This window comes from Anopheles funestus, chromosome 2RL, assembly GCF_943734845.2.
Source record: "Anopheles funestus chromosome 2RL, idAnoFuneDA-416_04, whole genome shotgun sequence".
NCBI classification, from domain to species: domain Eukaryota; kingdom Metazoa; phylum Arthropoda; class Insecta; order Diptera; family Culicidae; genus Anopheles; species Anopheles funestus.
Window position 1 is genome coordinate 39,300,067 of NC_064598.1, and position 15,995 is coordinate 39,316,061.

At 38.4% G+C, this 15,995-nt stretch overlaps 2 protein-coding genes across 4 annotated transcripts in view; one reads left to right on the forward strand and one right to left on the reverse strand.

Annotated features, from left to right (window-relative positions):
* The window catches only part of LOC125762071 (uncharacterized), a 494,872-nt gene that overhangs the window by 121,558 nt on the left and 357,319 nt on the right, over positions 1–15,995 (reverse strand). The gene's annotated exons all lie outside the window — the stretch shown is intronic.
* Positions 1–15,995, forward strand: part of LOC125762078 (allatostatin-A receptor) — a 43,218-nt gene that overhangs the window by 16,458 nt on the left and 10,765 nt on the right. For both annotated transcript variants that reach the window (XM_049423829.1, XM_049423830.1), the window contains 3 exons: positions 3,034–3,188; positions 3,294–3,424; positions 3,789–3,936. In XM_049423829.1, the coding sequence (XP_049279786.1) occupies positions 3,034–3,188; positions 3,294–3,424; positions 3,789–3,936 (434 nt within the window). The remainder of the gene's footprint in view (positions 1–3,033; positions 3,189–3,293; positions 3,425–3,788; positions 3,937–15,995) is intronic.

Sequence of the window (15,995 nt, forward strand, 5' to 3'; positions counted from 1 at the left end):
GAACCAGCTCAAAACACACCCATCCTCCTCGGGTAAACATAAATCTTTTGCACCGTAGGGTGAAAAGAAGGGAAGTTTGGAGGTTGAAAAAGGCTAATAACAAATGTTGAAGTAAGAACGTTTTGGACACATCATTCCTATGCTATTCAGGAGTTCGGGTAAAGGATTAGATTTCGGCTTATAATCCCCATTATATTATTGGATCATTTTGGAACATTTCATAGCAAACGCTGGTGGTTATTGTAGCTATGTATGAATATCTTTACATGCAAATCAATTCTTTAGAAAAGTCCGCCTTCAGCTGGTGCTTTAATCAGCACAGTAAAATGTTCTGCTCCATGGCACGTACATTTTTTTTTTTGCTGTTAGGAAAACAACACCGTCATCGTGGTGAATGTGTTGTTAAGCTCACTTCGTGTAACTTACACTTCAAGGGAAACCGATAACTCGAAACCAAACAACACACATCATGCTACCCTATCAATCTTCGAAAACCCGCCTTCTTGTGAAGTTGTGTGTATTTTTTTTTCTGTTACTTCTTTCTTTTATTTTCCCCTTTTTTTCCTATACATCAGGCCCAAAAACGTCCAATTTTGCATCCACACCATTTACAGGCGCTAGCAGCACGTTCGCAGCTGGTGTGAAGAACGTGAAGCGTTATGATAAGGGTAATTAATCTTGTTCGAATGTGCGGCAACATCGTTGAGTTAGAGCTCCTCACGAGCATTATTACTGTCTAACCTTCGCCATTCCCTGTGCGCCATTTCGTACGTGAGTACGTATGAATGATGACCGGCCAAGAGTATCTTTGGCACCTTACCGATCTCATCCGAACCCGAACCCATTGACGCACGGCCCGCGTGATGAATGAAGTTATCTTCCCGACCCGATTGGGGATTGGTGAAACGGAAAAGCCTCGAGCAAGAAAACCCTTTTCCACTCCACACGGGCAAACCCATTAACAAAAGGGGGGAAAGGATTGCGTCCTCGACGGAGATTATCTTCCGGTCCGAACGTAAACAAGAAGGTCAATCTTTAATCGTGTGTTTTGGTGGATGGCGTAGGATGGTTTAATGAAATCGCGAATAAAGGACAAGACGGAAAGGTATATGATTATTTAGCCAATACAGAGCACGTAAGCAAGTAGTTAAAGCTCTTAGCCTTAGTTGCATTTGGGACTTACAAATAAACTCAAACGGCTGGTTAACGAAACTTTGTGCAAAAATACTTCAACCATTGCACTATTAAATATCTTTCTTGTTTTATCACCACCGGCAAAATGTAAGCAATGTTCATCGAATCGTTTCTAGAGTATTCACTTTGCACCCACTACACTATGATGTTCACACAAACGAAAGAATTTCAGGCGACCAGAGAAAAAACACTTCATTTTACATTAATACACAACCATAGGGTTGAATTTGCTGGACCAGGAACTTCGTACTTCAATATGATGACAGCATCCATAACCTTGCTAACCCACAAAGTTCAAAAAGCAATGCAATCTCTGGCAATGGCGCAGTTGGTATGACGCTTACAAACGGTCAGCATCAGAGGGTGACTAGAGAATGACCGGGCGCCTCCATTGGCACTGCAGCTTTTTGAAGTTGTATGTGCAATGTTTCCTCGAGGGACGGCTAAACTAAATAGAGGCAAATAAATTTGAACTACGAAATGGGAAATACTGAAACTACATTCGGGGGGAAGTAGTAGTAGCTCAAAACTTTTTTATCACCAAGCAATAGCATACGGCTTTTTTGGAATAAATAGTTCTTTGTTGGTTAAACAAATGTACATAAGTTTTATTTAAATTATAAAAATGCAATATGGTTTAAAGTAGTTATATTTCTGATATGGCAAACTTTTCTCGATACATTCTTGCAAAACAGTGGCAAAAGTGACTTGCGTAAAATATTAGTCCAACAAATGCCAAGATTTGGTAAAAAGCGAATCGATTAAACGTTGATGAATTACTTTTCACGACGTCCAGCATCCGCAGAAACTTTCCACCTTTCATCTTGCTTTTGTTCACAGAACACCCACAGACATTTGATTGGTTTACTTTATGTGTTTTTTAATACATTGGGCTCTATCTCTCTCTCTCTCGTTTTAAACATTGTTTTTTTTTTTCTTGGTTGGTCGCTCACCGCGTCCTTCCGTATAAGTTGCGAGGAAATACTCATTTCCCATTTGACACACCATCGAACGAAGGGACCGTGATCTAATCTGCATTTAACTTGTTCGACTTTATTGCATTGACATAGGATAAAACTTTTTTTTTCTCTACTCCACCGAGTTGGTAGAAGAGACACCTCCATGGAGATCATGCAAATTGAAAGCGATGTCTCATCTTACGCTACAAGAAGGTATGGCCAAACAGGGCGAAATAGATAATATTCGCCCGCGTGTTTCCATGTTCCCAACATTCCCCGTGCGAATGTTTTAGAAAATGAACACCCCGGAACGGTGCATCGGAGCGTGTGCCGCCAAATGGGATGAAAGTACGGTTTTTCAATTTATCTCAATGTCGCCGAAGGGAAAACGTATAATAAAAAATGATTGATCTGCACTGTTAAATAGCACGTGGACGAGTAGCGTTCAAAACATCATCTGTTCGTTTGCTCGATACCTTTTGCGAGATATCTTATGGTGTAATACCCTCGAGGAGGGAATGACATCTTAATTCATGCGTTTATATATATTGGCTAGGAAAGCTTTTGAGACGATATTGAGAACGATAAACAATGATAATTTTTAGAAACGAAATATGACGTCTTTAAATTATCCTTTTAAAATAAATAATCTTAAAACTGTTGAATAAAAGATACAAATTAGGGAAAGCCAATTTAAATTAATTTAAAAAATGCCTTAAAATAAATATGATCAACAGCATTTATTCATCATATTCTGCAAATTTGAACACTAAAGAAAATGTTTCAATCACTTAATCTTTTCCTAAGTTTAGTTTTCCGATCGATTTTTATATTTATTTGACTTTTCTTTTCTCTTCCCAATTTTTTTTTTCTTGAACAGTGGTAGCCGCAAACCAAAGTATGCGATCGACAACCAACTTGCTGATCATTAACCTTGCTGCCGCCGATCTGTTGTTCGTCGTGTTTTGCGTGCCTTTTACCGCCGTCGATTATGTATTGCCGGAATGGCCATTCGGAGAATATTGGTGCAAATTTGTACGTGACGTATATTTCTCACTTTTCCCAGCAGCATTATATAAGACACACAATGAACCATTTTCTCGGTGCTTTTCCCTTAACAACTTGATTTTTTTTCGACAGGTCCAGTACATGATCGTAGTCACGGCACATGCCAGCGCGTACACGCTCGTTCTGATGTCGCTGGATCGATTCCTGGCCGTAGTACATCCCATTACCAGCATGTCGATTAGGACGGAACGAAATGCTTCGATGTAAGTATTGAGCTTTTCCGCGTGGCCGTGCGTTTCTGCTCAATAGCAACTCTAAGTGCCTTCCAGCACGTGTTTGCTCTCGAATTGAATGCAAAGAAGAAAAAAAGCTTAATTCGTTCCTTTTCGATTGCCCATTTGGTAGAGCAATTGATTTTTTGTTGTCCACTCGAAGCTGATAAATTCCGCATACACTTGTCGTAACTTAGCATAATGAATAATGCTCGTCATCACTAATTGAGCTCGGTACGGGCTGCGTTAAATCGAAACCAATCGAATGATGACAATTCGTTTTGATCTGCTCTCACCGTAGCATTCGACGCTTAATTCAATCGAATTTCTTCTTCTTCCCCTGTTCTACTTACAGCGCCATCTGTTTGACGTGGTTTGTCATCCTAACGACCGCCATACCGGTGGCCATTTCGCACGGAGTGCTGTTCTATCCACGTCAAGGCGGTTACTACACCGCATGCCTTTTCCTGCACAACGAAGGCTACAGCTTAGTTGCCTTTCATGTAAGTAGTTTCTTATGCCACGCACGTTACGGTTTTATTTCATTGTAGTCAATTATGGCTCGTACAGAGATTTATTTTCTATTACATGGAATATCATGCATATTTCATGCAGCTGTCTTGAATACTGTATGAATGTCAACATGTTTTCTGCATTTTTTTTAAATATAAATAATTTATCATCAATACTATTTAATTTCCCATTACTGGAATGTTCAAACATTGCATCATGTCGATGCATTAATTACAAACACGATTTAGTCCACTGTACATTTACAGAGTGCTTGAACAAACTTATTTTATTTATTTTATTGAATAAATTTATTTATTATTGAATTTATTATTGAATAGATTATTTATTATTGAATAGATTTTATTGAATAAATTATAAATCAAAACAAAGCAGCATCAATGGCTCTTATGAGTAGTTTTTTTTTTTATTTTTTCAATAAAGAAATAAACAGTTTCAGCTGATGATAAATTTTTCATTCTATATGCACCATAATTTATAGTGTTCCATCAGTGTTAATGGATGTTAATTAAAGAAAAATATTTTTATTATTTTGGATGGCGATTGCAATTTAAATATAAAGGCATTTTATTTATTTTCATACCACAATTTTGCTTTTTTGCAGGCGAAGCAAAACACTGTAAAAATGTTTTACGCTGTTATCTATAATGCATAAACAGGGAATTATGAACTCAATTTATTTCTATAGCTTAATTTTCCATACGTTTCGTTCGCAAGCATTTTCATTCTCTACATTCATTTCCCCATGGCGGTGGAAAATACGCCCCCAGATGAACCATTGTCGATTCTGCTCGTCCGCTGTAACAGTTTAATGAACAAATAGTATCCACAATAATGCGCCTCCGCACCTTTCGCAACCGGAGGTAGCATATTTCCTGCTTAGGTCAAGCAAAATATTCATAAAAGCTTACTACACGGCCCGGTGCCGGAGAAGTAGCTTACCAAAGCGTGAAGAAACACCATCGCAATATTGCATTGTGCAAAGCATAGGAGAGCGATACGAAAACCATAAGAAAAACAGAAATGAATACGATAGAAATTCCGGACACAACATTGTGAATGGGCTCCATTACTTGGGAAGCCCAAGTCGACCGTTCGCGCCACGGCACAAGCGCAAGTGTGATCTCTCAGGACCGAATCGACCTTCAGGGATGCTGATCCGCACCATCACTAGGTCGCCGAATAACTACACCTTGGAGAAAATGAGAAAACAAACAAATCGTCCTACGGTTTGCTTCGGTCCTAGGCTTGCCATTCCGGTCACCGGCAGCTATCTTTGGCGTGGAGCGCCGGAGGAGGTTCATGGAATGCATTGCGACCCCACCATCCCATGTGTGCGCGTCGCCTTTTTGCAAACATTGCATGTAAACAAATACATACGAAGCAAATATGGCACAACATGTTTCCCTTTTTTGCCACCGCCGTATGGCTTGTGGGGCTAGCGTCCGCTGTAAAGTGCTTCTATTTCAACACGCTGCGACAAGATAAACACGTTTTTTGCTATAAACATGGACAGAGGAGCATCGAAGCAAAAATCGCCACAGAAATAGAGTGCCCCGGTGCAGCACACTGGTTGGGTGCAGGAATGGGAAAACTAAGAGAAAAACAGCAACAAACAGCAGAGCTTTCCCGGTTTTGTGTGGTTGAACTTCAACCCGAGACGGACATTAAGCTCCGGGACATGCTTAGTTACATCGTGCTACACAATCTGAAAATGTAGTTGCAAACCAATGCCGGTGAGGCGGTTTCATGCTTGAGTTCGCACATGTCGATTGTAATACCGACGTCCCAGGAACGGTTGGTTCACGGTTCATTGTGCGGTCGTTTATCTTCATTACGTTAGTAGACAAGTTCTCGTTGAGCTATTATCAATTTTTAAGCACTGAAAACGGGCAAGAACTTTTAATACAATTGTGAATTGTAACATTTGTAAAGATGATTAGAAGTAGTAATTCGATAAACATAACAAAAACTCTCATACTTCTTAAGAGTTATCATGTGATTGCTATAAGGTTAAACTACTGGGCCACGACAGCTGACAAAAAGTTGATAAGTTTGTGAAAACAAAGCTTTTATTACTTTTTTAGCTCTTGGGAAATTTTTTAGGAACATGGAAAATCAATGACAGACAGTTGACAAAAAGTTACCAAACGTTGACGTTTGTTCAAACAACAAACAAATATTCACAAAGGTGAACAAACTCTCTTGACGGGTAATTAACCCGTTAGCAATTATTTGTTTTGTGCTTTATTAGTTCTTTGTCTGTAATATGACAAAATATAAAGTAGCTCTCGTGGTTCAGCACCTTCACATTCAGCCAATGTTGGATGGTTTCAGTTTTTCAACGGAAATGTTAATTAACTGATTTTTTTAAATTAAACATTACCATTTTAATCTCTTTCCATCTTGTTGGCTTAACGACCTTACAGGTCACGCCGGCCATTTCTGGCTTACTAGACATATTTTACCACGTAGCCGGATAGTCAGTCCTTGCTACGGGGGGACGGTCCGGATGGGATTTGAACCCGGTCCGGATGGGATTTGATCCCCGGTCGGTCCCGGAGCCGACGTCGTTTATCACATACACCACCGGGCCGCCCTCAATCATATTTACACCTTAATCATATTGAGTATTTATTAATCTCATTTAGCTTTTATGAGTCTTTACTTGGCATTTTTTGTTCCTTATTTAAGTCCTTACCGTGAGCATTGTACCAATTTAACTTCATATCATTGTAGAGCCTCCATAGTGCCTCTATTAAAGTTGACTTTATAATAAGTCCACCGGGCTACATATAGAAGGCTTACATATTATATCAAACATGGTTTCGAAGTTTCCGTCCTTTGCTTGAAACTTAATCTTGTTTGAGTCTTTGTTTTGCATAATCTTTTTATGTTGTCATGTTTATACCTAACTAAAATAGTACTAAACTTGCTGAAAGATGTAGAAAGCTTAAAGTACTCGTTTTAAATAATACTCAAAGACGTTTTTTTCCGTGGGTTGAAATTTTGGTCATGCATGTTCGTTATGTGAATGATTCCTATATTTCTACATCACCAATCACGTACCCCATAAGAGCCTGTCCTTTGATCAGAGTTTCTTTGATATAAGGAGCTATTGCAAATAGGAAACACATTCCCATCGACGATAGATCCCCCGTCGCACTGTTTGAACATCACCATTTTTTTATTTCATCTTGATACATCGTCTAAAAAACGTGGGTACAAGAAATAATCCACTATGTTTCCCACATTCCCGCACACAAGTGATTCCTGTTTGCCATTTCAAATACAGCTTAGGTTCATAGTTTGTCAGGGGTACGAGATCGTATGGAGAAGTCTTCTTGACGGCGTGCTATTATTTATTGAAAACAAACTTGCTCACTCGCTAAGGGCGCATCATACTACACCCACTTGAAGCATACCAGCGGAATCGATTCGATGTACCCATGTTGCGTTACCCGTGTAACCGTCGTACTGAAGTCGTATCGCTGTTTCATCACGGTTGTGCGGAGCTACCTACGTTCGATGATTAATTTCGTGCAGTAAAAGCAAAACCATCCGCACTTTCCGTAGTAACGGTTTGCTCATTAAAACCAGCACTGAATCGCAATTCGATGATCATGACATGGGGATTCCTTTTCTCAAACCCATTAAATGAAATTGAATCGAATCTTTCGTACCTTAGACCGTCCATCACTATAGATAGCTACGGCAGTAGTATTTGACCAAAAGCAAACACGCGTTTCGATGGTCACATAGAATGGGAATCCTATTTTACTTGGGCTTCAGAACGATACTAAACGAAAGCCCGAAAGCACAGCCAGAACAGCTCTACGAAAAGATGTAAGCATCGTTAACACACTTCGATGCATTTCCGATTGATTGGACTTTTACTCGATTTTATAGGAAAATGGGTTCTCCAATCCTAAGCGTAAACGCACAACACGAAGAATTTCTCCAGACTAGAAGGAAATAAGGATCCGTCCGTTGATCAGGTGCGTCAGATATTGAATGTATCGCGAATTTTTATACCTCACACACACAATCGAAGTAGGAATGTTGGAGTTACGATCAATCCACTTTATTGAAATCACGCCATCATACAAACAATTCCTAACTCTATTTGCAACATACTTTCAAGCACTGAAGCAAGTGCAGAAAAATCATAATTTTATTTAAAATTATCATCTTATCGATGGAATATGCAAAAGAAGTCCGCAGACAATAATTCCCCAGAAAACGCAATTTATGTCACCCATTCATGCAGTAATCATCAAATCTGGTTCTGCTCCATCATCATTCTTTGGCGCAAAATAAAAAAAAAACAACAAACAAGGAGCCATAAAATTACATCGCAACAGCACACATTACGACAATTGGTGCGTGAAATTTTGTGCCAATAAAACTTCTATACGCTTTGGAATTGGAATGTGCCGGAAGATGAGGCCTGTTCCGATGGGAGAAAACCCCTCTCCCCCTCCCAACTCCCCGCCCTCCCTCAGATGTGGATTCCACCGTAACACATACTTCAGCGGCCATTATGAACGTTATGAATGCAGTTAAAATGGGCGAAACCTCATCCGGAAGCTGGTAAGAAACATGCCGATATGCGGCAAAAACAAACTAAGATCTAGCGCATAAAAAAAGAGGAACTTTGGTGAAGCATATTTTTACGTGAATACATGAGGCATGCGAATTCGTGCAGCGAACGGCTTAGTCTCTACTCACCAGCTTAGCGATCCATTTTAACCGAAAGTTTCACTCACGTTTCAGACAAGATTGAAAAATATATTCCGTAAGATCTTGTTTGTAGTTCGTGAGCGTGAGCAAAGTGTCGGAGTTTGTTTTTTTTCCCTTCATTTTCCTTGTCAAAAACTTATCATGAAAGCATCGTTTTTGATACTAGTTTTTAACACTCTACGACACGTTCTTAAGTGAGAACTGTGGACGATGGAAACGGGGACAAATGGAAATCACCAAATTGTGCATTGAGTTGTAAATTTATTCACTTACAATTGGAGTTTGGTGATGCTCAGGGTTTTTTTTTTTTGGAAAGAGGAAACCTGCTCCATTAGCTTTTATGGTTTTCCATTTCCTTTGCTACTCTTCTGACTGATGCGAAATGTCAACGCTCCGGTGTACAAATAAACGAAAGTACAAGATGAAATGAATAGAAAAGTGAAGCATTACATTGTATATTCCATTATGATTTTTCATAAAAAAGGCTTTTGAACTGTACTCTTGAGAACGGTTCACTTGTCGAGGGGAAGCTCCATTAGCACAAGCTTTGAGCAATTCTTTAATTCATAAGAAATCGATTTTTTGATGAAGTGTACCCTAGCCAAAAAGCAACCTGTTACGAATGTACTGTAATGAAATGCATTGTTGACAAATAGAACGAATGCCTTATGAATGCAATTTTCGATACGAAGTCATGGGTGATTTCAACCATTTTTACCCAAAGTATTACATCAAAACAATTTGACCGAACCTTCTCCGGATATTCAACGGCACTACTGAATAAATAACAAAACCACCACGCAATTTATGAATGATAAATTATTCACATGCTGTGCAAAACCTCACGGTCGTGTACATTAAATTTTATAAAGTTGATCGAACTTCAGTCTCATCAACGATGCAAGAAAAAACAAAAAAATGTGAAAAAATTATTAAACAAACGAAAAACTTTGTATCGTAAATAAAATTCTTCCGTACACTTTGTATGAAAGGGAGGAACAACAACCCTCTCTCACACACAAACAGCAGCTCGTAAAAACCAACGTACAAAGGTTTACGATCTACTTCGTTAGGCAATTGGACATGTTTGAGCTCACATTTTTCATGCTTAGAGAAGGGTTGCCGCATTATCTTCCTTCTACCATTGACCGGTGGGATTCGCACCGACAAATTTAACGGTTTTGCTGTTGGTATTTCTTTGCTTTAGCAAAATTTAATGTGAAATTTATGCTGCCTCCATCCGGTCATTTCAAATCCCAGCTTTGCGTGGGAAAAGCCTTTTCTACCCGGAAAGACTTTTCCACCTGTACCGGTGGCCCGGAAGGCACAAAATGCGAAATAAACGCAAAGATCAAATGAATTGTTGACTTTTATCACAAAAAACCCAGAGTGAAGGATAAAATATGAGACTGTAATTTTCAGTTTTTCTATAGCAGTAGAGAATAGTACTATTATCAATTAATTAACCATTATGCAAGTCAACGTGATAAGTGTGTTGACCTGCTACAATCAATACGTGGTTTCCAATGAAAATCGAATCAATTAATAAAACGAAATGATTCAGTTCGGTGGTTGATGATAAACGTAATTGATTGAACGCAAATGAACCAACGATACTAAAAAACTATATAAATAATAAAGCTCATACACGATCACGACCAAACCCCTTTATTCAGTGAACTTTACAAAACGCTTTACTGTGGTCAACTTCGACCAGACCAGAACATAAACTACTATCTCCTACTAGTGGTCTGGTTCACCATTTTACCAACGATGTCTGGCTACAAAATTCCTTTTTAAAGAGCCTGTGTGCGTGGCTATATACCAAAGCCAATTCATTCAACCCTCCGGTCCTTTCACGATTGGTAGAAAATTGCACCATAAAATACGTTCGTTCAATGTTTTAAGAGATGGCAACAGAAATTCGGCCAACAGTACACAAAGACGATGAGACAAGTGTTCGCTTGTGCTACTTATGGAATTTCTTGAGTGTTCTGTGAAGCTTAGCCGAAGGGACTGCAATAGCTTCGACCGTTCTGCGAAGGATTAGCTCGAAATGTGTCCCCGTCCAACAGAGATCCATATTTCATGACCCATGCTCTGGACACCATCAAACTGACGGGCCATTGCAACGTGTAATCATGGGAATTGTTTTATTGTGATAAAATTATCAATTTACCAATGTTTTTATTTTGAAATTAAAATTCACTTAAGACACTACATTGGGTAATTTACTATTTTTTTTTTTCTTAAGAAAGGCCCTGCGTTTGATGTTGAAATATTTAAAAAATAAGTGAATGAATGAAAGCAAAAATTATATTTTTTCTTCAAAATCTTTAACAATATTTTAAACATTTATAAAAATATCACTTTGATATCTAATTTTTGCAAAATATCATCAATTGACATAAATCGTATTTTCTCAAAAAAATAAAATAAACTTAAAAATCGGTATTTTTATTTCGCAAAATTGCCCTTTATTAAATCGTATGGCAAAACACTTTCTAAAACACTGTCATGATTTATGTATTATTTATAATATGCTGTTATGGATGGGACCGAGATCGAGAATAAATCACCCTTAAGCAGCAAAAGAAAAACCTCAAAATGGCATCTCATACACACAAAATAACTGATTGTCAAGTGGTGTGAAGGTTCTCATGTCCAGTACACAAACCATCACAGAGTGCAGCCTCGACAAAGTGCAAACCCTACTTGTTTGAAGTTGATGCCTTTTTTCACAAGAAACAGATTCAAATTGTTGACCTTCTGCTGAAAGTTGATGGAAATATTTTTATAGCTTTTCACACACATTCTTGAATACGGTTGTTTGATTTTGTATGCAGGTTTTCTTTTCAGTTTGTCTAGTTGGAAGTTTTTAATATATTTTCTGGTGTTTGAGTTGTTGGGAATTGATAAAACTTCTCCTTGAATGTTAAAAAACTCATTAGTAACGATTGCAGAAAATTTGTCTCACATGAGGAGCACTTTGGAAATGGAATTTGAGGCATCGTTAAACTTTATAATATATGCATTAATTAACATAAAGCATGAAGCAAAGTGACTGTATGTAGAAATGCACCGAACCATCATTGACCATAGAAACAGCTGGTGCAAAAATGTTTATAGTTTTTCGTAATTTTTTAATCAAAGTTTACAGCAACGCATAACTAAATTAAAGAGCATCACCAAAGTTACTCAAGCGAATAGTTACCTATCTGGCATATCCGTTGCTTCCGATGCTTTCGATGCTTTCTCACTTGATCCTTACGCCCTTAGGGTCAATACTTATAATTATGGAAACTAGTGTAAGGGCTCATGATTCGAACCGACAGCGCGGAAAGCGAATGAAAATTAAATTCATTCTGAGTGTGAAAACAGTTCATAACAAAACTCGCTAGCATTAAAAGGTCCCCATACACAGACACATAAATGGTTTAGAATGTGACCATCGGGATATTCTTACTGTTCGTTCTTCCGGTGCATCTCGTGCTTTCCGAGCAAAATGCAGAACGTTGGCACATTTTAATCCATTTATTGGTGCGCGTTTCCGGTAATGAAGCGAGCGCAAACCAGAATCCTGACCTGCTGAGAAGGTCATCGTTAACCATGGATGTTCGTTTATTTTTTCTATCTAATTCCACCACTCCCAGAATGATTATTCTCTTCCATTGTTAGCTCTGAGGTATATAACAAAGAAAATAACCCCTTTTGAGAAGTATTGTATGAATAGTCAAACAAAATGAAACGAATTCTCAAGCATATCAGTAGCTTTTATGTTTCATTTCTTCTGTTTTTTGCAGTATTTGTCAGCTTGCTGGTCCCACGGCATCTTACCACAAAGTCATTTAAAAGTTTACAATTCTCCAAACAAGCAACATTTCACAACGATTTTCATAAACAACGTGTAGGACTAGTGTTTTTCCTACAGAATAAAAACGAAAGACAACCGTTGCACTGTCAAAAAGTTTTTTAAAGTTAATTTAATGGCACGAGAAAAGAACGAAACAGGCAAAGCGATTTTGACTGGAAAAGTGTCCTAAGAATTGAATTTGCTAAAAAAAACAAAAACAAAACAAAACAGAGAAAATATCTCCTACAGAACACTTGCAAGACTTGACAGACGTATCGTATAGCATACGATATTAATTGCTGCTTTTGCTTTGCTTCAAAAACCTCTACCCGCTCCATTTGTTTCGAACTCACTTCCGACTGTTCTTTCAACACGAAAACAAAACCCAAAACTGCTTCACTCGTCACATTCACACGGCTTGAAACTTTATCAGCGGTCACAACAAAAAAAACCTTACTCCATTGCACAATCTCTATACTGGCGAACACATTTCGCCACCCTGACATTCTCTCTGTCGTCGCTTAATGGGAAATTCGCTTCTGACGATTGCCTCGGGGATTGTTTTACTTGTCAGTAAAATAAGCAAATCCCAACGGAACCGATGTCTGGAGATGCGTCAACTCACCGCACCGGACACTCCTGTGTGGAGTTTTGTTTTTCGACGGGTAAAAGTTCGAATCTAAACTTTCTATTTCTGCAAAAGATCCTTCTGAAAGTTTTTTCCCCCCGCCACTCTTGGTCGATGATTAGCTTGAACTGTTTTAGAGTTCTGGTGAAACTTTCGTTCTTTCATCACACATTCCGCAAGTGTCAAATTATCTTCCCGGAGATGGTGAAATGATAACGGCGGAGACAACAGGGTATTGCTCCAGTTTCTGTCTGTAATCACACAGCAGGATGAATTGCGTAGCACGCTAATTTGGTTCGTCCTTTTGCTGGGAGCCAAATTGAGGCCACCCAAGGTTCTTCTGCTCCTAACTCTTTCAATTCTGAGCGCATCCGTACCGAATGTCATCTTGACTTTCAAGATTTTCCACAAAATTAGTTTCATTTAAAGTTACTCCCCACACGGGTTTTCTTAGCGAAAAGTTTGATTGTTGGTTTTTTCTGTTTTCGTCTGGTTCTAAAAATAAAATATCCTTGAAAAGGGTTTTTACTGATTGAAAGTTTAATTTGGTGGCTTTTTCGGTTCTAGTTACGTTTTCTTCTAACTTTTTTTTCGTTTTAGTTTTGGCACTGAAAACGGTGCTGTAGTCTTCTACTGGATTTATCTTGAAGAATTTCTTGTTATTCATTTTTTATGTTTACTTTAATACTTTTTAATGCTTAGAATTTGTTTAAAAAAATTTTAAACAAAAAAACCCCAAAGAATCGATCAATTAAATTATGTAAAGGACGAGTAAATCGTTTATATCTCTTATCATAATAATAAGCAACGTAATAAGCAAATCCATTCATCATAAGTTTGGTTTTCTGTAGAAAAACAAACAACCACACAGCAACAGCAAATGAGCAAATGTCTGGCTACACCGAATGCACGCTTGCAACGAAATATTCAACCAAAGCAAAAGTCGTGCTGTTCTAGCATGAAGAATTCATCAAAATTAATCAACGAAATTAATCTTATCGCTTGCATACCCCTTTACCTTTTGCCCATTAGACAAACAATTCCCTCCCACTATGGGTGCCTTGCGAAGGTTAATTGATTCGCCGTATCAGACACATCTTTCGTGTTTACTTTTTCTCAATCTAATCAACAGAACGGAGCATGAGCATCGATCATTCGACACGGCTCAGCAGAATGTGTGTCTGTGTACGAAGGCGTGAAATGTGTTACATGGAATAGGTTTCATCTTACCAGTAAACATCTTCCGGCAAAGATGTGAGATGAACACTGGTTCTCATCCTTTTTGCTCAAATAAAACTCGTTTTTTTTGTTTTGTATTCGTATGACGATCGTTTCCATCAATATTTTCCGGTTGGTGAAATGTATGTAAATTGGGAACCGAACATGTACGTTCGATCCATGCTAACACCCTTACACGTTTTGTGCTTTCCATGGACGATGGAAAAGTTTGTTGGTTACCGTAACACAAACCATTTTTGGTTTTCCTTTTTTTATGTTACTTCAGTTCGCTTCAAACCATCAACACTGCATGAAAAATTCTTATCGGCTATGTGGTTAGCTTTGATTATGTGGTATTTTTTTGTTTTCCCCCCGGTTTGACTAAGCTGCACTGGCTAATATTAAAGCTTGACAGTGAAAAGCAACAACAAGTTAAATGCATCTGTTAGGAAACACACGAAACGGTGGTGCGAGTGTAAGGGCGTGTACGGATGGACGTGTACGGACAGCGAAACACCACATTTTACCGGATTAGCGCAAATTCCATCCGTCCATGGAAACGAATTTTCCACATTGCTACACACTTGCCTTCGCCCTTTGTGTGTGTAAAAGAGAGATAGAGAGAACAACGCGCATATGTATGGTGTGATGTTGTAAGCCAAATTTTGCAAATTTCCTAAAAATGTTCACATTGAAGCGTAAGCCAGAATAGGATAACCACCACCATTTCTGTTTTTTTCCACCTACAAACATGATATTATCATGTCAATTTTCCACCCCTAGGATGTGTTTTTCGTGGAAAACGGAATGAGTTTGCATCATTCGTTTTTGCTTCTTCTCTCCTCTAATGCTGTATCTCTCTAATAGCCATATCAGAAAGCATGACGTGAAGCTGCCTTTTTTGCTGCCGGAATGGGATGTTGTTGAAGTTATTAGAATAGAAAGGAAAATGTAGAAATTCTTCATCGATTTTGTTGAACCAATATTTCTATACTGTTTACCATCTGCAGCATAATAAGAAAACAGAAAATGTGTTTCCGTTAATGTGTATTGAAAATAAATCAAATGGAAAATGTCTCATCTATCCGGTTCTCTCTCTTCTTGGCTTTAACGACCTTACAGGTCACGCCGGCCATTTCTGGCTTACTAGACATATTTTATCACGTAGCCGGATAGTCAGTCCTTGCTACGGGGGGACGGTCCGGATGGGATTTGAACCCGGTCCGGCCGTGTGGACTAGCGCCGTTTATCACATGCACCACCGGGCCGCCCCCTATCCGGTTCTATAATTCCTAATTTACATGTATATTTCAATTTATTTATTTTTTTAATTCCAAACAATATAAATACATTAATTTCACTAAATGGAATAATTCTAATGTTATTTAATATTTTTCTGTTAATTTTTTTTTTGTTTATCTTCCTATTGCGTGCCACTTTATGTGAAAGACTGTGTCACAGTCTACCACATACTACCCGCTTTGACTTACTGTCATACCCAAAGGCAGATAATCTGGCTGACATTCGATAGTTGCGGCACTTACCAAACCGGACTGACTGTTGCGTGTACTATCGATATTACGGTTGTG